Below are 24915 nucleotides of genomic sequence, written 5' to 3' on the forward strand. Positions count from 1 at the left end.
AAAGTATATGTCTGTGGTGAGGCATAAAAAAAGCTTATCCCAGAACAAAGCCTGTTGACCAAAAAAAAAAAAAAGTTATTAAAGGCTTAAAAGAAAATAAATATGGCTGGCTGTTAATAACCAACAGGAAATGAATACTTAGCTTTAATAATTTAAATTATTATTCAAATTTCAAAGTAGAAAATATATGAGCAATTAGAAACAATAACTAAGAATCTACTGAGATTTCCTTTCTTAATGTATAGTAATTTTTCTCACTGAACTTTGTGTGTACTCTCTGTAACATTGCGGGGTCGGGTTCTTTTCAGTTCCTTAGGATAATAGTCTGCGGTGTGGCCTTTAGTGCATGTTGGTGTCCCATTTATTCATTCATTTGTGAATGCATTCATTCATCAAAAATATCACGATCTGTATGTAAACATGCATTTCTGCCCTCAAGCATCTTAGATTCTCTGGTCTACCAGTCACTGGAACAACGTGGATTAAACTCCTGGTGAACCAAACCAATTGCCCCTCTAGCAGTAGCTTTTGTGAGCGTGGGCTTATTCAGGAATTAAATTCTGTGTGTGGTTTGGGGTTGTACCCTTCCTATGGCCTTCTTTTCCTGTTTGTCTTTGGTCCCATTAAATATGGCTTCTGCCTATTCCTCTCTTTCCATTGCCCTTTGCCTTACCTCTACTCAACTATCAGAAATTTGGGGGTCTTCCTTTGAGCATTTCAGGTAGCCTACCCCACACCTTGAAAACCAGAATTCCAGTGACTGATTTTCAATATACATTTAGTGAGTGACATGGCACATGGTTCATATCTGTTGATATTTTCTATAGACTGTATGCATTATCCTAATTAATTGCTGAGTGCCATAAAAGTTGGTAAAGTTCTAAGTTTGTTCTTTTTGAAAGGCTCATTATATCAGACATACAAAAAAAATTAATGTACAATCAGTTCATTTATCTGTATACATGAAAAAGCTGATCAATCAATGTACCTAATTTGTGGAAGACAGCATGAGCTTCATATTACTTGGATGCACATTGGATAGATGGTAAACCATTCAATTGTTTAAAAACTGAATCTAAATCTACAAATTAAATATGTAAATACTATTTATCCAAGTAAAGTACCTAATTTCAGCCTAATTTGGACATAAATAATATTTTCACATTTCAAAAGACCTTAATTACTGGGGTTGATTAATTTACTTTAATATGTATTGAATGCAATTCCTTTTGATAACAGGAGAAAGAAACCATATTCTGGGCCAACTCTGCCAGTAGCTAATTTTATGACCCTGGAAATAGCATTTAGCATCTTTGGGTCTCAGGTTTCTCATCCATAAAATAAGAAAGTTGATTCTAAAGACTTTTTTTGTTTCAAGTTATGATTTTCATTATGTAAAAGACTACCTCTTGACCTCTTGAAAGTAGTTATTTTAATGAGAAAAATTGAGATAAACCTACATACATATAAATATATCTTTATAGATAAGCATATGTATACATAATATGTGGATGTGTATCCCAAGCACGTTTCTCATCGTGTTTTCCCCTCCTTCTGTTCAAAATACAAGACTGCCAAGGAGAAGCAATTGAAATTTTGGAGTGAGAAGAAGATTCTTACTCCACCCTTCATAATTGGGAAATGCCTCCTGTAGGAGGTAAGATCTAGGAGCATAAAAGGTAGTAGAGGAGCTCTCTTTGCAAGTCTAAAGGTCTCTCAACTTAGAAACATCGTATCTTATTTTAGTTGTCTACCATATTTGGGAATCTGAACCCCTTTTAAACCATCAGGATCAACGTCCACAATTTGCCACAATCTTTTAATTAATTTTCAGTGAATGGAATGGTTATTGCATGACCTTTGGCCTCATAGAAAGAACCTATTCTCAGGGCTATATATAAAATTATGCATCTTAGGAGAAAAATCGACTGAATATTCATAACGTTCCGTCCTCTTGTAGTTACTCTGCTGTTTTCTTGTCTAAACAAACCCTGTAGTGTATTCAAAATGAAAATGGCAAACATCCTTTCTCTCTGATGCAAGTGTGGTATCCTTAACAAGGATGCTACAGTTTTGGGAAAATTCTGTTTTTGTGTTTTTGAATGATAGTTTACTGATGCGGTGTTGTTTGGAATTCATTTTAGCATAATGGACTATTGTCTGACTTTGATCCAATATTCAGAATTTCCTTACTTTACTTTTCCAGTTTCCAGTTTCCAACCTGACTGTAGTAGAAAGAAGACAAATCTTAAAAACACTCAATATTTCATAATTAGTTTCCCTTTTCTTTTCCTTTAGCCAAACCAACAACTTTGTCTCTTCCTCTGACCCCAGAGTCACCAAAGTAAGTATTAAGAAATGTAACCATTTTCAGAAAGGGAAGGGGGTTCTAATACATTTGGCTACAGCAACTCCATTTCAGTTTGTTTTTATAAATGTGCCATATCTTCCAGTGACCCCAAGGGTTCCCCATTTGAGAACAAGACTATTGAACGAACCTTAAGTGTGGAACTCTCTGGAACTGCAGGTAAGCCTTACATTTCACTTGGAATTTTGTGTGTGTGTGTTATATATTAAATAATAGAGTCTATTCTCTATGTGACTAATGAAATTAACAGAGTATAAACAACATTGGATAAGAAGTTATCTATACATATTTTCAGTAGTTTATTTATTTATTTTTTTAAGAGAAGACATTTATTGTCGGTCAGGTCTGAGTAAGACTCTCTGATGTATACAATTGCTTTGGATCCTCAAATAACCTTATTTTGGATTAAGACATGAAAACTTGAATAGGAGGAGAAATTAACATTTATTGATTTCCCACTCAATAAATGTGCCAGGCATATAAGTGTTTTTGATTAATTTCACAATGACTTCATGAGGCTGGTAGTAGTTTCTCATTTTTAAGGTGAGGAAATAAGGTTCAGAGATGTTAAGTAACTTGTCCAAGATCACAGAGCTAGAAAGCAAGGAGCAAAGGTTTGAACCAGGTTTACTAACTATCAGTGCTTCACTTGGAATATTTTCTCACATTCCACCTTACATAACAGTATAATACTCTCTTATATGTTACCATTTTTATATCTTTCCAGCAAAGGAGAAAAATGAAAATATGTCCATTCACCAAAACAAAATCTTCTTGTACACTTTTAAACAATAACGATTTCCTTCACCATTTGGACTTCTGAACTCATTTAGCGAGTCTTCACTTTACATATTGAAGAGGAAAGAGTTTTGAAAACTTGGACTAGTCCCTGAGAAACTTGTTAATCTTGAAGGCGTTCCCAGGGAGACCTCTAGGTTGGTTGTCAATGGTCCCTTGGCACTAAGTGCTTTGAGTTTAGATGCTTGAACCCCCCAGGAAGTGCACTTCAGGATGTCAGAACAGCAGCTTCCTTGGCTCTGGCCATTGCTGATAAGGGGAAAGGAACAGTAAGTTAAACAAGAGGCTGTCGACCAGAGCTATGGTGCCTACACTGATTGCGGTCATTGTCACTAAGTTTAATTTCACACTTTGAGCTTGCTAAATTACCTCCTTATGAAAGGTCTATTGCATGACTGCGTGATTTGATCAAGCAGTAGAGTAGTTAATTTCATGGTATTTATATATATTTTATGTGTGTTTATACACGTATATGCATATACAAATACATCTTTATATGCATACATACATATACATATATTCACTTATAAGCACACACATGTCATTTCTTAAATAAATTATAATTTACACATATGATAAGTAACTTTTACTCATATGTATTATATGGAGTAGAGGCTTTCTTATCTGACCAGTGAGAATGAGTATCTGATGGGTTTATCTAAAAAGTCGATTAAAGTGTACGTTGTTTTGCTATTTTACTTTTGTTTAAAACATATAGATATACATTCAAATATCAAAATTTTGGTATAAGACTGAGACTTTTGCCTTGAACTTAAAGGTGCTGACTGGGAAACCATTCATCTTCCCGGCATAAACTGCACGAATAATGCCTGAGAGCTGGTATCCACTTTTTATTTCCTGCACTCTGAAGGAAAAGAATTAAAGATGTTTGTGTGGTAGTCTGAGTACAAAATCGTTCTAGAATTTTATAGTTTTCATATAAATCATAATCATAATCCCCATGTTTTCCCAGTGTTTTCTGATACCACCCACCTACAGTTAATTTGACAGTCCTTTTTTTAGTGATATACCTTTACTGGGTCTTTTTACAGAAATGGCTTTTCTTACTCATATTTTATTCACTTATATAAATGTTACTATCTTACATAATTTCACTCACCAGTATAATGGACACTAACTGGTTTGGGAAAATATACTCCCGTGGCTCATAGCAACAACTCAGCTGAAAGGACTCTGTTAACTCAGGTGTTCACAATGTTGTGGGTATTAGTTATTTTGTTTTAGAGCAGATTGAGAAAGCTTCTGCTGTATATACAGTACTGAGCTTTCCGTTGAAGAAACACTTTTTATTATTCTCTGATTATAAATAACGTAAGGTTGCTATAAAAATGTCAAAAATATAAACTAGTGGAAAAAATTATTCATAGTTCTACAATGCAAAGATATTCATAGCATTGCTTTCTATGGATATTTGTATACATCTGTGATCATTTTGTATCTATATAATTTTGCATCCTGATTTTTCAATTAACATTTTAATAAGGAATTTTTGTATCATCATAGACACTTTATTGTCAGGCTTTTAGCACGCTATGTAATGTTAGTTTGAGTAGGTACATCAAAATGTGTTTAATTGTGCTCCTATTGGTGTACATTTAGGTGGTTTTAAAGTGTTACCATTTTGGAATAGCTTTGCGTAGAAATCTCTGTTCATAAATTTTTAAATCTTATTTTATCAAAATAAATTCCTAGTAGTTAGTAATACTGAATACAAGAATATAAATATCTTGGGGGCTTCTGATAGACATTGCTTTCTGCAAGGGGTATTTCCATTTATAGTCCTATTAGCACTATATGGATATACTGGCTTTATCCTATCCTTGCTAGCATTGGGTAACTTCATTTTTTAAATGTTTTGCTAATTTATATCTATGGACATATTTAAATTTCATTTCTTCTATTAGTGAGATGATGGTGTTACAAAAGAGCACTTAGTTTTATTTTCTTCTTGCCAGAAGTTTTAATATTTCTCTTATTGATAGATACCTAATGTTAAATAATTTAGTTATAATTTTGAAAGGTTAGTAGCCTACACTATTGAAAGGCACATAGAGATTTATAGAAGATACTTTTTCAAAATACTTAGAATCCTTAAAACTACATACAGTGGATTTATTTCTGTCAGTGAACCAGAATTTATCTCTCTAGTTTAAATCCCTTTTTCTTGGTGCTTTGAAAAATTATTGGGCACCATGGAAATCAATTTCCCAACATGTTTTTAATACCTGCTCTATTTTTGCAATACAATAGGTCTTGGTGGGTGTACAGCAAGTGTAAGACGTAGAGGCTCAACCACGTAATGCATGGGACATTGTACTTGGCCCAATAGTAGGTGCTAAATAAATGTTCTTGTGTTTAAGATGTGGGCTTATAGTTTGTTGGGAAAATAACACACATTGTACGAGTAGCATGAAGGGAAAATATTATTTATTATTGATGATGTTTTGCTACCTTCTAAGAAAGGTGGGCCCAAAGGGTGGTTTTTAGTTTGTTGAGTGTGGTGGTTATAAGAGTGAAGATACAAACTGGGGAAGCTGAGGTATGACCGAACTGCATTACCTCACAGAAGGAATTTAGAGCTACAGGAAAACAAGGAGATGAGGAGGAACTTGGAAGATGCTGAAGGAGGCTAGAAGGAGAAGTTTGGCTTGCCTGAAGAGTGGTGTGCAGAGGAGGAGAGGCTTTTTTTGAATGAGATAATGTGGGTTTGAAATGCTATGCAATATGTGATGTTTATGATCTCCATCTCCTCTAACAATCTTTAGTAAAATTTGTTGTGTAGTAGTGTTTGGAGTATGTGACAAATACTGACTGTGCCTCAAGAGAATTAGCAAAGGGTGAAAAGAAGTTATCAAAGGGAACCCTGTAACGTGTCTTCAAGTTAAATACAATGATTGTGCGGAAGATTGAGAAGAATTATAAAGACAGGTCGGGACTGAAAGAAGCTTTCAGGCAACACCATTATGCAGCGAATGACAGAGGTGATCTATGGAAAGGAGTTTGGAGGAAATTGAGCTCTTCACAGGCTAAACTGACTTGGGCAGCCTTAAGGGAGAAACATATTTGTATCAGATTTTGAAGTGTACAGGTAGAAAGGGGAGAAGATACTGATGGAGCAGAAGCAGGAAGGCAGGAAATCAGAGATGTTTAGGTAAAAATGAATTTGGCATGGGCAGGGAAGTCTGTAAGCAACAAGAAGATGGGGTATATACTTTCCCTGCTTCATCTTTTAATTGCTAAGACTTTTCTATGTCCTTAATCTTTTCTAGAGCTCAGTTTCCTCAATTTTAAAGTCAAATTTATAATTCCCAAATGAGATCACTGTCTGACTCTAAGGACGAAAATATGGGTTGAAACATAAAATTGCCTATATTCAACAATGTTTGACATACAAAAATGGCAGTTTCATGTGGTTCGATCTGAATTAATATACTTTATAAGCAGCAAAGCTCCAAATAAAAGTAGTCTATTATGATTTTAAAAGGGCAGACAGTTTAGCTTAGTAAAGTTGGGCAAAACCTTGGCTTTGATTTTGGGCAAACCCACGTTCAAATTCTGATCTACCCCCATCTAACTGTATGGCCTTTGCTCAACTTAATGAGTTTGATAAGACTCGGGATCCTTATGTATCAAATGCAGATGATAACAGTACTTGAATCTTATTGAGTCACTGTGAGGATTAAATGAGATAAAATATGAAAAAGGCTTAGTCGAGAGCCAGCATATGTGTTGAATAAATATTAGCTGTTTAATTACTAATTCTATGTTAACTTCATCTACTGAGGTCATTCTACCTAGCTGCTCATCTTTTCAACTTTTGACTATCTTTTTCTGTTCCCTTTCATTGACCTTAATGTTGTCTCCTCTTTGGCACTCTCATATCTAAAGTTATGTATTCTTTTTGTAGCAAAGCCCCTTAATTCCCCATGAAATTAAGAATATACTACTGTTGGTGTGAATGTGGAATGTACCAAATCAGGGCAGAAAGATCTCCTCTTTGATATTCTCTCAACATCAGCTGCTTCACTATTACTACACATTCCAGAGGTTAGGCACTCCCTAATAGGCACTTCATATATTATCTTTTTTGACTCTCTGCCCACTTAATTTTTGAGGAAAAAGCTGTATGTTGGTTCTAGCTCTGTGGTGGACCCTGGGTTCAAAGCAGTTCTGTCTGAGTAGAGATTATGTTTCTTTGCTAAAGTTTCAATTTTAAGGATAGTAGTTGACATCTGTTATGTTAAATAGATTTCATTTCACTTGCCAAGTGTCATTGATTAGTATTGGCTGCCAGGAGCATTGTGTTGAGAAGCATTCTAAGGCCAAGTCTGTACTCAGTGGGAATGTCATGATCAATTAGTGATGTCTGCCATAGGTGCAGCAGGGGGTGGACAGGGTGGAAACAGCATTCATGTTGTTGATTTGTTGATCCTCCGTCTGCATGTTTAATCTGTTTGGTTGTGGCAGAGGAAATAGATCAAGCTGTTGCCCAGGCCTTTCTGGTGTCTTCTTTCACTGTACTCTTTACTTTCAGTGAAATTTTCTGAATATTTAAGTGGAAATGTAAAGAGTCAACAAAATTCTAAGACCTCCAGCATAATCCCTGTGCCCCATCTGCGGAGTCTTTGGGAAACAGGAGGGATGAGCTAGGAAGTTTGCTTTATTAGGTATCGCCAGCTGGTCTGACTTTGTGATTGTCCTAAACTAGCTCATTTTGACTGATAAAAAATACCGCTTCTCTTTTACAGGTGTAAAAACTAATTTGATTTCAAAATAGCTGTTAGTAAAGCAAGATGAGAGAAAAGAGAATGCTCTTTTGGCAGAAGGCATTTAAATCTATTGCATATGGAGATTTTCAGAGTGCTAGACTCTTTTTGTTTCTGAATTGGGAATGGCAAAGCAATGTCAGCTCAACAAGATGATAGTTTTAACCGCAAGACGTGAAGGAATTTGGTTAGGGACCAAAGTGACTGACCTCAAAATTTCATATGTATATAAATTGCTTTTATCATTATTACTGTAAAAGTAATAAAAAGCAATATAACTATCTTATAAACAATTAGGGAAATGAGAAGAACAAAATAATCAGGCAACTCATCACATTACGCACTAGGTCTTAGCAATTTTTTCCTCCATTGGTATGTTTTTTCCCCATGGTTTTGATGATAGTGGACGTGCGATTTGGTGTCATTTATTTTTCATTTAATGTTTTCCCTCAGTTTAAATGAGCAGTCATTCAAAGTGTACTTCAGTGGACTTGTGCTTAAAAGAAACACTCATTAACCAATCAATTTGTAACTTATTCTTCTTTTATGTGTAGTTTTATATTGTCTTTTTGGGACTTCCTCCCAAAAGTTTATTCTGCTGGATGGAATGTTAACAAACAGCATAAATTTGCTGTACTCTTTCAGTATATTCTTCTTTTGTATGTGACTTATCCTTGGGAAATAGACCAAAGCAAAATATGAGTGGTAGTGGATAGTTTTAAAAAGAAGACCACAGCACCAGAGAGATGGAAAGTGATTGTGACAGGTCATATAATCCATTCCTGTGCCTGAAGACTAAGAGAGAGAGACCCGACAAATCCTCTTTACAGTCCATTCCAATGTTTGGCAACTCTGACTGTCAGGAATTTCTTCCATATTTCAACCATAGCCTTCATTTTCTGTTTTTAATCTCATTCTTCTTGACCCAACATCTGGTAAGGTAATTCCTTTGTTCCTCAGTTTTCTTTTGTCAAAATGATACTGTTCAATTTCTTTTAAGGATAATGAAGCAATTTCCTCTTTCCTATCAACTTGAGGGGTTTGCCTGGAAAGACAGATTCCCCTCACCCCCTCCCTGCTTCCCTCTTCTGCCCCAGCTTTGTAGGAAAGTGCGGGAGGGCTGGTTGATAATATCTTCATCTTCTATGAGCAAGAATTGGGGAATTAGGCACATGTCATAGGAATGTTCTGAAGCTGTCCTGCAAGGCCAGTTTGTTCCCCAGTAAGCAGGGGTGTTATAGGAAATACTTAAAAAGCGGTCAAGACAGGGGCACACTCAGTCAGAGCAGGATGTGGGAGGCCCCTCTGTGCCAAGTGTTAACACCTTGGGTGCTGGCTCTTATGGAGCTCCGGTGAGTCCTTGTGGATGTCGAGGGTGGAGTGAGGGCACAGGAGGAGCTTCTATCAGTGGAATATTTTAACAACTGGTGTAGCAGTAACGGTTCACAGTGAGTATCAGCCCTTCCTATGTTCTCTTGACACCCACTCCAAGTTCTTGAGGCCTAAAATATGTGAGTAGAACAAGTCGCATCCCTCTCTTTGCCCATTTTCCTTTTTTGGTGAGTTTTTTAGCAAATTAGAAACTTATCTTCTCATTGTTTTTCCTTAAGAAATATCTGAATTGACATGTGACTTAAGAAAAATCCCGCTGTCAAATAAACTCTAAAGCCAGTCACAGATTTAGCAGTAGATTCTCTAAAATGTTCTAAACTATTTAAAACAATCCTGCTGAAGTCATTGGGTGGATAGTAGAGCACGAAAAGCAGAGCAGAGGAGTCACCGTTCATCAGAGTCATTCAATTAAACAAACAAACCCAAAAGAGAACTCCTCAAAGAAAATCGTTTTATGGCACGTAATGAAAAACCAAACCAAACAAAACTTGTCTCTGATTTTTTTTAAATAAAAGGGCTGTTTAAAAAGATGACTCTAGAGTGTGTACCACTTCTCCCAGATTTGCTGTGCAGAAGTGCGTAAGTGTGAGTGATGTAGAGGCCCTTGTTTATTATAGAGCACATTTCAATGCGGTAATCATAAATATTGCTAAGGTTGTGCTCTGTTGAAATATGACCTACATACTCTTGATTGTTTGTGTTACGTGATTTGTCTGACACCCATTACATTCTGGGTAATAGCAGCCATTTGTTGCTCTGCACAGCAGGCTCTTTTGACAAAAGAAAATAGGCAGCAATAAAAAAGCTATAGTCTGAATTACATTCTGCACAGCGCTGCACTGCTGAGAGTTTGTGCAAGTGTGTTAACAATGCTCTGAACTGCCTCTTGTCAGCCTTCAGCCTGTAATGGCCATCTGTCCTCACATAAATCTGTCAAAACCTGCTAAGTTCAAGAGAGAGCATGGAATATACCTTGTACTGTCAACACCAAAATGTACACATTCCCCAGAAAATCAACACACAGGAAATAATCCGGAGGTTATGGGAGGCATTAGCACTGTTGATTTAGGCTTGTGGGATGAAACGGAGAGTCTGGCGATTAGTGGGAAGATGAGCAAAGGTAATGGCATTAAGGAATTGAGTATTGACTGCCCTCCTACCACAGGGGAAGAAATTCTGGGTAGGGGAGATGGGGTTAGAGAAATCCAATTAGTTCAGGGGCAGCAAGGGGGTTTCCTGTCCCATCAAAGCTCTTAAAAGTTTGACACTATGTTAAAAGAAAAAAAATGCTTCCGACACTTTCATTTTGCTTCGTATTGTTTTGCTTTGGGTCTCAACTGTATCCGAAAATAGATTTTGAACTAGGCACTGGTGATGTTAAGTCTTGTGATCCTTGAGATTTCTCAGTCTTTCTCTAAGGTATTCTCTGATTAAAGATGTTTCAGTAAACAGAAAAAGTTTAGGGAATTATCTGACTTATTTTCCCTTCCCACCTACTCACTAATCCTAAGATAATTTCTATCCACTAAGCAAGTATTATTTATTTGTTTTAACAAGGAGTGCCAACAGAAATTTACAGCCCTGAGATTTTCCCTCACAGGATATATTTTGTTATCTCAGAGTATTTCTGTAAATTTTAAGCTTATATGCAAGAAAATATACTTACTTCAAATTTAAAAGAATTGTCTCTTTATTAAAAAAGAACCATGAAGTCCTTGGGGCTGAGTCTCTGAAATACCAGCATCCGGCATAGTATCCAACACATAGTAGGTCTTCAGTGAATGGCTGTTCAGTTGCCACAGCCTGTACAATATGTGAAGGAGGTGAAAGGCTTTGTTTTTAACTCCAAGAAACTACAATCAGGATGTTGCCACTCCCAGGAGCAACATGAGAATCAGTTATTTAAGCGATAATGAGCTTAGGTACTAGGACAAGGGTTTCAAATGTTCAAGACTAAAAAGAATTTCTATATTTAAAATCCCTAGATAGCTGAGCTATTTTTAGAAGTAGTCTCTCTTTAATAGTGGCCTAATTTGGTGTTTCTGAAGTTTATGGTTTCTTTTTATAAGTCTACAATGTCAGTCAAAATACATATACCTGAGTACAAGCGAGTGTGTCATGGGCTCTCTAGGACAGTGGCTCTCCATATGTGGGCTGTGAACTACTTCATTAAAAATCTTTAACCAGCTTCCCAAGCGATCCTTGGGCCACTGAAATGTGAGACCGGCTACTGAAGGTGGATCTAGAAAAATAAAAATAAAAGTGAGTAAAATTTTTTGCAAAAATAAGCCCAAGCGACCTTCCACTGAGAGTTTCTAATCTATTTGGAGAGAAAAGATATAATTCACATTCAAAAAAGATAAGCAGGAATATGTAGCAATAGCTGATAAGTATCAAATGAGTGATCTGGGCAGTAAATTATTGGAAAAGTAAAATTTACCCTAATTTTGGTATTTACCCTAAATTTGGTATTTAATTTACTCTAATTGTGGTACCATGAAAAGCTTTATGGAGTTGGATTTTAGAATGTTGAATGTCATTTCCCCCAGTTCAACGGCTACATCATTTGGAATATTTTGTTACTCACTCAGCAAAGAGAGATTATTCATCTTTATTTCTTTGGGCATCTTAGCTGCCCGTGAGAAATATTTGAGAACTTATATCTTTGCTGGGCATTAATATCTTTACATATGTTGTCATGTAATTGAAGGTAGCGTGAGGTAGAAGTCAGTATGTATGAATAGGACAGTGCAAAAGGTAAAGAAAAGAAGGAAAAAAAGAGAGGCAGAAGAAAAGATTGACCATATAGGAATTTCTTAGCTTGTGTAAAAGATGTATTTGTCCATGAAAGAAAGAACAAAGGGAGAGTGTGCTTCAGCGAGGCAGGTGATGCAGTCAATAATATGTCACCTCCCTATTATCTAGAAGCAGAGAGAGGGGTAGACATACAGTAGGCTGCTAACGAAGGGAGGCTTTTTGGAGAGTCAGTGTGTCTCTTCTCTTCGTGTTTGCATTTCTCTGTCTTTCTAAACTTTTCTGGGATGGATTCTCAGAGTCAAACCACTTTGCATTTTTCTATCTTTTCTTCCCTCCTTTAGGGAGAATTTGCTATGCATAATAAAAATTGCCAAATATTGGCATAAAATATTTTATCTTGGAGAAAAGATTAATTTCTTCCATCTCTTTATTGTAAAGTAGGAGAGAGAGACAGCATCTTCTGTTCATACCAAAATTTCGGGTGGCTTTCAGTGACCTACTTCGTTCTTTATATATGTAATGTTTTTTTTTTTCCCAGCGAGGTAGAATTTCTCTGCGTTTCCTTGAAACGTGCAGTTGCCTTAAGTCTCCCCCCAGGCTTGGTAGTGGACTTGAAGTTCTTTCTTGCTGAGTCGTGTTCACCCATCCTCCGAAATAGAAAGTGTATTGTAAACTAAAATGTTCCCTTGTAAGCATAAAGTCATTTGAACTCCAGCCTGCCCTTCTTCAAAGTTCCTTGGAGTCTGGAGTCGTTTCACAATTATTCTTCCTCAGCACAGAGCGATGAGTACGACTTACAAAGGGGTGAAACGTAATGGAGGCAACCCTGCTTCACAGACTCTCTCACAATGACTTCTGATGGAATTTTCTGCTCTTTGGTAAAAAATCAGGAATGGCAATAACTAATGAGTTCTGCCCCTTCTTCCTTTCCGTTTCATTTTTTTAATTAGTTGCTGAAGCTTGGATTCTTTTCAATCCTTCAGCCTCATACCCCACCCTGCTGTTGTGCTCTAAATAAAACGGTCTGCTGGCACTGCAATATTTAGTGCTCCTGTTCACTTAGGTTTCTGTTGCAGAACCATATTTTAGACAGAATGTATTAGTTATGCTTACAAGAATGTATTATACCTACATTAGCCATGGTTTACTAAGTTAATGAACTGTGGAGACAAGGAATCATTGCCATCAAGTTGTGGAGTTGTCTAGTTCTCTGCATGCGTCTGCTGTATTTTACTGGACTGACTTTGAAGTTGCCTACGTCATTCCCACGCTGCCACACATTTGCTGTCATCCCATCTTTTTATTTTTTTTTTTAAGTTGCCTAATGCTTTGGCTCCACAGGTAGATTTCCTTGATTGGACAAAAAGCCTTGAGCCACCTGCATCTTCACAGCGTTCTTTGGAGACAAATGCTACCAAAGCTACTCTGTAATTCCCCTGAGTCCCACTGCGTTAATTTTCCATAGCGCAGACTATATGATGCCCTTGAAAATGCAGGCTCTGGTAATGCCTGGGGCCGTGGAGGCCAGTAGTGATGCGTTAATGTTTTCTGGAAAGCAGGATCTGTTAGCCTTGGTGTTTGAAACACAAAATATTATGGCTCTCACTGCTGCCTGGCATCGTAGATCCATCTTTTCTTGGTGACAGAGGGTTAGGGAAAGAGTTACTTTTTCAGGGCTTGTCATGAATTTAGTTTCTTCTTCACTCAGTTTTAACCATTGTCTGAATCTTGGAAAAGTTAGGAAATGTACCCTGGCATTGAAGAACATTATTTCTGTCTCTTTTCTCTTTTTCTCTTCCTTTTTGTTTTTTCCTTTTCTCACCTTAGGCTTAACTCCACCCACAACTCCTCCTCACAAAGCCAACCAAGATAACCCTTTCAGGGCTTCTCCAAAGCTGAAGTCCTCTTGCAAGACTGTGGTCCCTCCGCCATCAAAGAAGCCCCGGTACAGTGAGCCTTCTGGTACCCAAGGCAATAACTCCACCAAGAAAGGGCCCGAGCAGTCTGAGTTGTACGCACAACTCAGCAAGTCCTCAGTGCTCACCAGTGGACACGAGGAAAGGAAGGCCAAGCGGCCCAGTCTACGGCTGTTTGGTGACCATGACTATTGTCAGTCAATTAATTCCAAAACGGAAATACTCATTAATATATCACAGGAGCTCCAAGACTCTAGAAAACTAGAATATAAAGATGCCTCCTCCAATTGGCAGGGGCAGATTTGTTCTTCTACAGATTCAGACCAGTGCTACCTGAGAGAGACTTTGGAGGGGAGCAAGCAGGTCTCTCCTTGCAGCACCAGAAAACAGCTCCAAGACCAGGAAATCCGAGCTGAGCTGAACAAGCACTTCGGTCATCCCAGTCGAGCTGTTTTTGACGACGAAGCAGACAAGACCAGTGAACTGAGGGACAGTGATTTCAGTAATGAACAATTCTCCAAACTACCTATGTTTATAAATTCAGGACTAGCCATGGATGGCCTGTTTGATGACAGCGAAGATGAAAGTGATAAACTGAACTACCCTTGGGATGGCACGCAATCCTATTCATTGTTTGATGTGTCGCCTTCTTGTTCGTCTTTTAACTCTCCATGTAGAGATTCCGTGTCACCACCCAAATCCTTATTTTCTCAAAGACCCCAAAGGATGCGCTCTCGTTCAAGGTCCTTTTCTCGACACAGGTCGTGTTCCCGATCACCATATTCCAGGTCAAGATCAAGGTCCCCAGGCAGTAGATCCTCTTCAAGGTAAACCTTGTCAAAACCCACCCAAAGCATAAGGTGCTCCCAGGAATTCAAAAAACACATTCAAAACCCACAGACAGCCCAGCCCCTCACCACTACATTCCCAGTGCTGCTGGAACTAATCAGATCGTTGTTCCACATGCATTCCTCCCGTCTTCTCTTAAATCTGTCAGCCTTGAGCACAGTGCCTTGAGCCAGTCAGATCAGAGAGAGCATTTGTAAGAGACTTGCTCATCTAACTTTTTCCATTACCTAGAGAGCTCCCTGTGCCAGGGTAGTGGAGATCCACACAAGATAGAGCTGACAGTGTAACAGACTGGCGTTCCGTGTTAACATCAGTAAGAGACGCTGGGAGAGCACACATCACTCCCAGACTTCTAAGCTGACTAGATGATCACAAACTGTCATTGGAAAATCTCACTAGGAGCTAGGAAGAAAAAGCCGGTTTACGTAAAACGGTGTTCCAGAGCATATTCAGTCGTGCCGATAAACTGGGGTTCAGTGGCAGCGGCAAATGCCCTTTGTGTTTTTCTTCTCTCTCTCAGATCTTGCTACTACCATGAGTCAAGCCACTGCAGGCACCGCACACACCGAAATTCTCCCCTGTGCGCGAGATCACGTTCAAGATCGCCCTACAGCCGTAGACCCAGGTAATGATGCGTGCCGTTTGCCTTCCGCTCCTCTCATCCCCTCCTTTAGATGACAAGATGTTATCTAAAACCCTCCCCCCTCCCCCGTTTATTATTCATTTTGCTCATGCAAATGGAGGTGGTTGACTTAATGATGAAGTTATGTTTCTCAGGTATGACAGCTACGAGGAATATCAACATGAGAGGCTGAAGAGGGAAGAGTACCGCAAAGAGTATGAGAAGCGAGAGTCTGAAAGGGCCAAACAAAGGGAGAGGCAGAGGCAGAAGGCAATTGTAAGCAGCTTGGAGCTAACTTTCATTTTAAAGGAGGGTTTCTTTTCTTTTCTTTTTCTTTTGTTTTTGTAGATTAGAAAATAAACTGAAGCTAAGGCTTTCTTAGAATGTGCAATATTCAGCCTTTTGGCTTTACAACATCAAAGAGTCCGCAATCCCTCTTAACACAGGTTATTTGGAAACAAAATGTTAAATCAGCATATTTCTCATTCGTACTTCATATTTCTCATTCATCTCGAAGCTCATTACTGTTTCCAACTTTGGGGTTCAGAAATGGAGGGAGCAGAGATTTATTTAGCCAAATACTGGTTCCATCTGGTTAGAGGATGAGCTGTGCTTACTGTTCTTTGCTGCTTCGTCTCTGAATGGAAAACGAGGAGATATTGCCGTTTGGTTTCAGTTTTTGCTGTTTGGCAGATGTGAGGATAGGATTGGATTGTCCGTGAAGAGACTGGGTTCAAGTTAGATTTAAAGGAGGCAGCAGAGGAAGACTTGCTAAGAAACTCATCATTTCTTACTTGTGCTGGGCCAACACCTAACAGGGTAGTTGACACATCCACGTTTCTTGCAAACTACTTTCCAATAGCCCATTGGGTATTTTGGTATCACTTACTGTGGGTATTACATTTACTTGACATATAGACAGTACTGACCCTTTGGTATAAATATCTAGATTATGTTACACCTGTTTGTTCTCTGTGGATCAGTACCTTTTTAGCAGCTGCTTACTAATGGGTAGACTTTACCCCTTGTTGCGTATCAATCAACTTTGGATAGCAAAAATGACGCACTCCAATTGTCAGCATCCAGTCTTGTTCATGGCAGACATTACTAATCAATTATGGAATTCTTTCCCACTGAGCCCTCATAGAGACTTTGGGTCTTTCCCAACACAGTGCTCTAGGGAGCCCTGACTAATCAATCAGAAATGGCACTGCTTTGGTTCATTGCAGCTGCTCGTCTGTGCTAGCTTCTAAGTGTCATTTCAGTGAAGATCAGCTTTTGACATATCTTACATATAAGCTTACCAAGGTTTAAGGAAATGGCTTTTTACTGTAAAGGTTAGATTTATATGATACCTTTAAGAAAACCCACTACCATCAACAAAATCTTGGAAAACCTACATAAAAGAGCTGACTAATGGAGTCAAAGTCAAGTATTGGCCAATAGTTATCAGCTAGAGGAAAAAGGTTAACTGAGAGGTTTGTTAATCACAGGCACTCAAGGAGAAAGAAGGGAGAAGTAATTGAATACTTAGGATAAAGGTCTAGGGTGTTTGCTACCATTTAACTTTGAATCTGCATAAGACTGAATCAAAGGCCTTGAGCGGATTACAACACTTTTCCCCATTTTTCTCAACTTTCAAATGAGCTGTGATATTAAGATCTGCCAGAGTATCATTAGTTAACACTCAATAAGACTAATGAAAATTAAAAATTCAATTTTTCTAATTTTGCTGTATTTAATTAATAGCCTATTCAATAATTATAATAACTCACATTTATGTATAGCCATATAGTTTACAAAGACTTTTAATATGGCACATTGCAGTTAATCTTTACAAAAGAGAATCATGTTGGGCAAGCATGTAGGAACATAGTTATTTCTGTGATTGCAAATTCCTATTTTATAAAACCCTTCATGTTTCTTCCCAAAAACATGACTTTAAAGAGAGAGAGTAATAGTATCATCATATATTTGCTGATTTGGGCAAAATACACCACCACTATAACCAAAGCTGTGTAGATAAATGGCAGGTGCTTATTTTATTTCTTCCAAAGATAATTTAGTGCCAGATACTTAACTAGAACATGTAAAGGGAGGGAGGTGTCTTTCTGTTAGTTTGGCTCTTCCCAAAAAACCAAATAGTGTAACTGGTCTGCACTCAATAGTTGATACCTGAGACCAAAGTACTCTTGAGGTCACTAAGCTCAGACTGGAAGCAGATGCCACCCTCCCTTTCCTTTGTGTCACAGATGTTGACCAGTTCCTTACTCAATTCTTTGACTAAGACAATCTTTATCCGCACATTTTGAAAGATGACTTAAATAGCGTATGCCAACTTGGCTTACATTAAGCCATTATAAATTAGCTAGATATTTGTGAGAATTTTGGCTTTGAGATTTTTTTGTTTTTGTTTTGAAAAAGCAGATTAAAAACTAAGACAGAGATTATTTACTTTACCAACACAGTAAACTATGGACAGTAAGAACTTAATATAAAGATTTGGGACTTACTGTTAAACCAGTTCCCACTTGGACAATTATATGCTATTTTTGCTTAGCATAAGTGAAAACTCATGCCTCTTTATGTGACAAACATTTGCTAGATGCTTTGGATTAAAATTAAGACCTGGTCCCTACATCCAGGGAGCTTCAAGTCTACTGGCAGATAAAGATATACAAATAGGCAATAGGATGTGTTTAGCGCTATTGTAGAAGGTACATCAAAGGTACTGTGTGCATATGAGCGGACACCTAGACCTAAAAATGAGGGAAGGTATCCTTGGAGAGGGTGAGATTGATCTGAAACCTAAAGAGAGGGGGAGGGCAAAGATTTTCTACACCTGTGCTGTCCAATATGATGGCCATTAGCTACACGGCAAATTCAGCTAGTCTTGAATTAAGATGCACTATAAGTGTGACTGGATTTTGAAGACTTAGTACAAAAAAGGAGTGCAAAATACCTCATTAATATTTTTTATATCAATGACAAGTTGAAATGATAATATTTTGGATATGTTGAGCTAAATAAAACATATTATTAAAATTGAAATTCTTGTTTCTTTTTAATTTTTCAAATGTGCCTCTTAGAAATTTTTTTTTTTAAGATTTTATTTTTTCCTTTTTCTCCCCAAAGCCCCTCATACATAGTTGTATATTCTTTGTTGTGGGTCCTTCTAGTTGTGGCATGTGGGACGCTGCCTCAGCGTGGTTTGACGAGCAGTGTCATGTCCGCGCCCAGGATTCGAACCAACGAAACACTGGGCCGCCTGCAGCGGAGCGCGCGAACTTAACCACTCGGCCACGGGGCCAGCCCCTCTTAGAAAATTTTAAATTACATATGCTGCATTATATTTTATTGGACTTTGCTATTCTAGGCAGAAGCCATAGCTCATATTAAGTCTCTGGCAAAGAGTGAGGAAACTGCTAGTCATTTAATTGAATACTGGGACACAGGAGTGGCGTGAGATAAGTCTGGAGGGCTCTATGGAAGCCAGATCCTTAAAGGGTCCTGTAGGTCATGATAAAGATTTTGAAGTCTGTCTTGGAGGCGTAGGGGGACGATTTAATGAGTTTACCCACAGGAAGATTTCCTGATTCATTTCCTTCCCCAGAATGATCTGCTTTCTTGTGCCATAATGCATTTGTGAAGTATATTTTTATGAACTTGGGCACAGAGATACATGCAGTGATTTTTGACTCATTTGACTAGATTAGCTTGAAAAGTCATTCATGAAACAGTTACAGGAACTAGGGCAGTCTGCCTAAGTTGGTAAGGTAAGTGATTTCCATTCAGACTTTTGAGACACGCTTAAAGTAATGCAGAAGAAGCAAATATCATTTGGAATATCTTGGGTGCAGTGCTGGATTATCTATTAATTCAGATCAATCCAATAATTTAGGGATCAGCAAATCAGAGGCTCCAAAAGGAAATGAAAAAAGTAGTGTTAAAATCATGTAATAATTGATATTTTGCAAAATTAAAGTAGTCTTTGCTACTTTTGTCTTGTGCTCTGTATTGCTTTTATTTTGAGTTCCATCAGAAGGAGATGGTTTAGGAGGTCTATAAACTTTTCAGTGCTTATGCCTCTAAAAGTCTTTATCCAGACCAACTTGAGTACACCAAGTCAGAGACATGAGAGAAGACTAATAATTAGTAATTACTAACAGAATCATATTGCGGTTGAATATTGCCATTGTTTCAGTTGCTACTTTCCTCCAATTTCCATCTAAACTCTTTCTCAAAAACCAATTCACCCTCTGCCTTTCTGAGGGTCATAGGCTTGAAATAATTCAAGTCACACTGGAATTCTGCAAGCCAGAGTTTAGTACTTAATGTCTAAACTGCCACTGCTCTAATTTCTTATGGAGTTCTAAGTCCAATTCCATTTGCAATCTGCACAGTTTTCAGCTGGAAAACATGATAATGAGATGTTAATTTAAAGGGCGAATCCAGGCATTATGATATGGCTCAGCGCTTAAAACCAGAACCAGATGTGCGTGGGCAATGACCGTACCATTTCATTTCTCTTCTTTCTTGGTCAGTGTGCAGCCCAGGACCCAGGACCAGTGCATCATTACTGATAATTATCAGCTTCTTCCAAATGAAAAAAAAAATTGTATAATTTCTCTGTAGTTATCTTTTTGGAGAAAGTAATATTTTCTATACATGCCTTTTTCAAGAGATAGTTCATGTGGGTGAATATCTGTTACGTTTTGAGTCTAAGTTCACTATTTAGAAATGATCAGTTTTATCAAAAGTAGTTATACATATTCTCAGTCTATAATTTTAACGTTTTCTGATTTATCAGTTTGTTTGCTTACATCTTAGTTCTTACTTGCATGTTAGCTCTTAAGTAGACTAACCTGAATTTATTCACATTTAGCCAACCTTAGACACTAAGGAGGAATATTCCTATAGTACTTGGGTGGGGGTAACTTTGGAAAACTGAATGCCGTAGGTTTGTTTCTCCCCTGAGAGTGCCTCTAGCAGTAGGCACTTATGGAATGCCTACTGAATGAGATGAGTGTAATCAGTAGAAGACAAGAGAGAAAAAAATTGTTTTTGGCATTTTGTCAAAAGTTTGGCATTTCTTTCTGTCCATCGTGCCTTTTTATGACCATCCACTCCTCTCACTTTATCTTTTAGGAAGCGGGCCTAGCTGCAACATTCACTCTAGAAATGGCATGACTTTTATACATTCATCTCATCTGTAGTATTTGTAATGTCTTTGGGATTTTTGTGGAAGTCAGATTGTAGCTAATCTGGAAATGGACACACACCTTTCATTGCCAAAGTTGGCAAGCAGTTTCCTTAGCATAGGAGGAGGGATTTTTACATTATTCGGACTTGGAAGTGTAGAATAAAAGTACTGAGAACCCAAATCTAAATTATATCAGATGGTTCCTTGTTGTTACCTAGCATTGCAGAGCATTTTAGTGAGATAACCCATAAAAAAGCATCAAGCGCTGTACTTGGCATATATTAGAGTTGAATAAATGTTAGTCTTCCTACTAATTTCCTTTTTTTCTTAGCCAAGTCCCTTTTACCAGGAGTAGCTTATTTTTTGATGAGAAACAACCATAGGATGTTTTCCCCAGTTAACTGGGAGGCTCTGTACTCTTTTTGATAAAGATTTTGATAATGCAAAGTCAGTTCATTCAGTCAGGTTTTTTTCTTTATTTATCCCCTGTGTTTTGATATAATGAGGATTTACTATACCTGTTAATGCAACGTAAATCTTTGCTTTTATTATCCACCCCCTCAGCAAACTAGCTTTGTGAAAATTGAAGCTAAAAGATATTTGATAAATGTTCCATCCTCCTCAATAGTGAAAACTGGTCTGAAAATCATTTTTCAAGGAGCTTTTTCCAAAGGTTTAGAGTTCCTCCAAGCCTTTAAGAACTTGGAAATGTTATTAAGCATTTTGATTTCTTTTCCTTTCATCTCCTGTTTAGAAATTAATGTCTTGAAAAATTGGCTGCAAATGTTAAGGTTTTTTAAAGATATGGAATCTATTCATCTATCTAATAAAACTGTACCATGCTGAAAATAATCGGTTCTTTGCTAGACATTTTGGCCAGTTTTGGGAAGATTTTTGACTTTACTTTTTAGGCCTTCAGATGCCTTTGAATTTCATTTTTAGCGTGAGGAAAACCAAACTCTCTAATTATTTTCTCAAATGGGAATTTCAACATATATTCAATCTCTGATCTTTGTAAGGTAGCAAGACGTGGTCTCATTCCTGTGTTTCATAAAATGAGATGATAGACAAATAGGTAATTTAAGTGACTGTGGATCAGCCCTTTGTATTTCTGTTTGTCTCATCTAGATCGTGTCTTCTTTTTACTGCAGAATGGATCAGTATCCAATATAAAAGGTCCTCTGGTTTATCTTCTTTGTGGAATCATTGTTGCATACAACTTTGTATAAAGAAGCAATTCAGAGACTGTCCCAATAAGTCTGCATATGGACGTGCATATGGTCGATTTTAGCTTTAACTTCGAATTTCCTTGAATACGTAGGCTGTGTGTATTTCCATTATGGTAGTTGAGCAATTTCTTTGTGATGGTTCAATTTCTTTCTCTCTCTTCTGCATTTCCCCCTCCTTTTTCTCTATACAGTAGTAACCTTCCTTAAAAGGCTCATTAAAAAAAAAAAGTCCCTAACACCCATGCAAGCAGGCGCCAGGAAGTTTAGATAACAGTCCCATCACATTTGGCTGTTTGGCTAGAGCTGGCTGCGTAAATAGAATGGAATGTGGTGTTATGATTCCATTGCTCAAGTGTACAACACTGCCCCAGGATGAGCCTCACCATCCGTTTATATTTATTAGCTCCAGGATGTGCTGGGTGCTTTGGAACAACGCAATTACCACCTTCAATTGAGACATACAATCTACATGGAAGCAAATCAGGCAGCCTGCTCTGTGCTGTACTTCCTCTGGCCAGTTATTTAGGCTCAATAACTATTGTCGGAGAAATTGTGTTTTAGCAACTGTTGCAGTAGAGCCCCACCTCTGATTTTCAGGGGTACTTTTTAAGAGGGAGAGTCCTGCAAACATGTAGCTACTCCATACTTCTTACACTGAAACCTCTAAAAACAAATCGTGGAAACCTTGTTAATTCACTCAGCTGAGCCACCTGGGCAAGTTTTTTCCTGTGATAAGGCACCAAATCTGGCTTTCATTCTCTATTGTCTTAGAGAGTCTCAGAGAGTAGAGACTACACTTAGGCATCTTTGATGTAATGAAGGATACGGGCTAAGTGTTAAAAATGATTAATTCATTGGCTGTTGATATATTTTTCAACAAATATTGAGATTCTGTTATGTTTTAGTTACCCTTTAAATATTTTAGTCAATAGGAGAGATATGGTCTCTGCTTTCATGAAGATTCCATTGTAGGGGGAGATAGACATTAAACAATGAATAAGCTATTAATTATTTAATCACAATTGGGCATAAAACTACAAAGGAGAATCAGCGTGTACTATAAGAGTAACTAATAGGAAGCCAGACCTCGTCTCAAGTCTCACAAAGGAAATGATTGTTGAGTTCAATGTAATTCTAGACAGTATGTGTATGTTGGTGGAGGGGAGGAATAGTCAGTGTGGAAGGGATGCTCCAAGTGGCAGGGAGCAGTTTGTGCAAAGGACTTTGGAAAGAAGGGGCCACAGTGTATATTAGGGACTGATAGAAGCTCAATGTGGTTGGAAAATAGAGTAAAGAAAAGAATGGGATGTGGGAGATACAGCTCTTGATGAAGACAGGTCCAGACCATGCTGGGCCTGATAGGTCCTGTTACTGATTTAAGTCTTTCTCCCAAAGTTATGAGAAGCCATTGAAAGGTTTTAGATGTTAATTGGCATGATCAGATTCCTGCTACTTTAGCAAAGACTATTCTGCTTGAAGTGAAAGAATAGATTGGAGGAGGGTAAATGTAGACACAGGATCTAAGAAGCTGTTATACTAGTCAAGAAAGAGATGCTGGTAGTTTGGTTCAGGGGATATGTAAAGAAGCATATTAGAGCGAGATTTAGGAGGTAAAAATCAGCAGGACTTCATGAGTGATTGGATATGTGGAGGGGAAGAATCAAGAAAGGCACTCAGGTTTTTGTCGGGAATCACTGGTTAGATGGTATTAGCTTCATTGATACAAGAACAATGGAGAAAGACTCATTAGGGAGAGAGCAGAACAGGGAGAGTTTGGTTTGGGGTAATGTTGGTCTAGCTTGAGGTGCTCTGGGGACATCCAACCTGAGATGTCAGTTACTTGGCTGAGTCTGCAGCTCAGAGGAACTTCCCTGATGAAAGTAGAACTATGAGTTTTGCATGTGGTAAAAGAAAACGAGGCATGGCTGATCAGATCAAACAGGAGGTTATATATCATAGAGTCTGTGAATTGTTCAGTTATATTTCACAACTGCTTATTGAATGCCCACTCTTTGCCAGGCCCTTTGCTGAGTACTGAGCATATGTAAAGGAAAGACACTCAGTAAATAACATAGGAAATCTCTTTGCCTTAAGCCTAAATTACTTTTTCATCATCCGAGACAGGATACTCTCAGTACATCCAGAGAAAACTCTTGGGCAGACTAAATCTGTACCTTAGTCCTGTGTTTCCCCGTCTTTGTTTCCATCGCACTTAAACCTCCGCAACATTAAGTTCATTTTATTCTTGTTTGTTCTTGATAGACGTATAAGCTAGTTGGTAAGCATGTTCTTTATAGTAATTCCTTACATTCTTGAAAAACTTTTTCTCAGTTTTGAGTGACATCATCACCTTTGGCTTTGTCTTCTTGGCACAAGAGGTAGAGGATTGCATCTTACACTAAGCGTGCAGTCATGTTATTTAAAAAAGGAAATCATTGTCAAGGTGTCAAATATTCTTTCCATATTTTGTAGGTTATAAATTGTTGATGACTTTCAGATTATGATGATATTGATTGCACTTGTGAAAATTAGGCCACACCCTTCTAGTCTGTTCCTAAAATAAGATTCATTTGCAAAGCGAAATTTATAGCCTCTTTTATAGCTCTTATTTCAGAGACCCATAGTTTAGAATAGTCTATATTTTAAAACTGTGCTTTTCAAGTTACTGTCTTTGGACTGCCTGTATCAGAATCACTGGGATGTGCTTGTTAAAAATGAAGATCATTGAACACTATCTTCAAATATTTTTTCAATTCAGCTAGGATAAACCCCAATAATTTGCATTTTTAATAAGGACCCCAGGTAATTTTTATTTATACTAGAGTTTAAGAATCATTATTTTGAGGGATGTCAAATTTGTACATCTCATTGTTAGAATTCTGAGTTGATGAGAAATTCAACAGTTTTGCAAGCCAGGTCAGTTCCTTACCGATTTTGAAGATTAATAAAGTTACAAGTGTGAAAGTATTTAATAGATATTGTTCAGCTATTCAG

General features: G+C 37.7%; 1 protein-coding gene across 8 annotated transcripts in view; it reads left to right on the forward strand.

The window, feature by feature from the left end:
* Nucleotides 1-24915, forward strand: part of PPARGC1A (PPARG coactivator 1 alpha) — a 609701-nt gene that overhangs the window by 574542 nt on the left and 10244 nt on the right. For all 8 annotated transcript variants that reach the window (XM_070613065.1, XM_070613067.1, XM_070613063.1 and 5 more), the window contains 5 exons: nt 2299-2344; nt 2454-2527; nt 13930-14845; nt 15388-15492; nt 15645-15765. In XM_070613065.1, coding sequence (XP_070469166.1) covers nt 2299-2344; nt 2454-2527; nt 13930-14845; nt 15388-15492; nt 15645-15765 — 1262 coding nt within the window. The remainder of the gene's footprint in view (nt 1-2298; nt 2345-2453; nt 2528-13929; nt 14846-15387; nt 15493-15644; nt 15766-24915) is intronic.

This window comes from Equus przewalskii, chromosome 3, assembly GCF_037783145.1.
Source record: "Equus przewalskii isolate Varuska chromosome 3, EquPr2, whole genome shotgun sequence".
NCBI classification, from domain to species: Eukaryota; Metazoa; Chordata; class Mammalia; order Perissodactyla; family Equidae; genus Equus; species Equus przewalskii.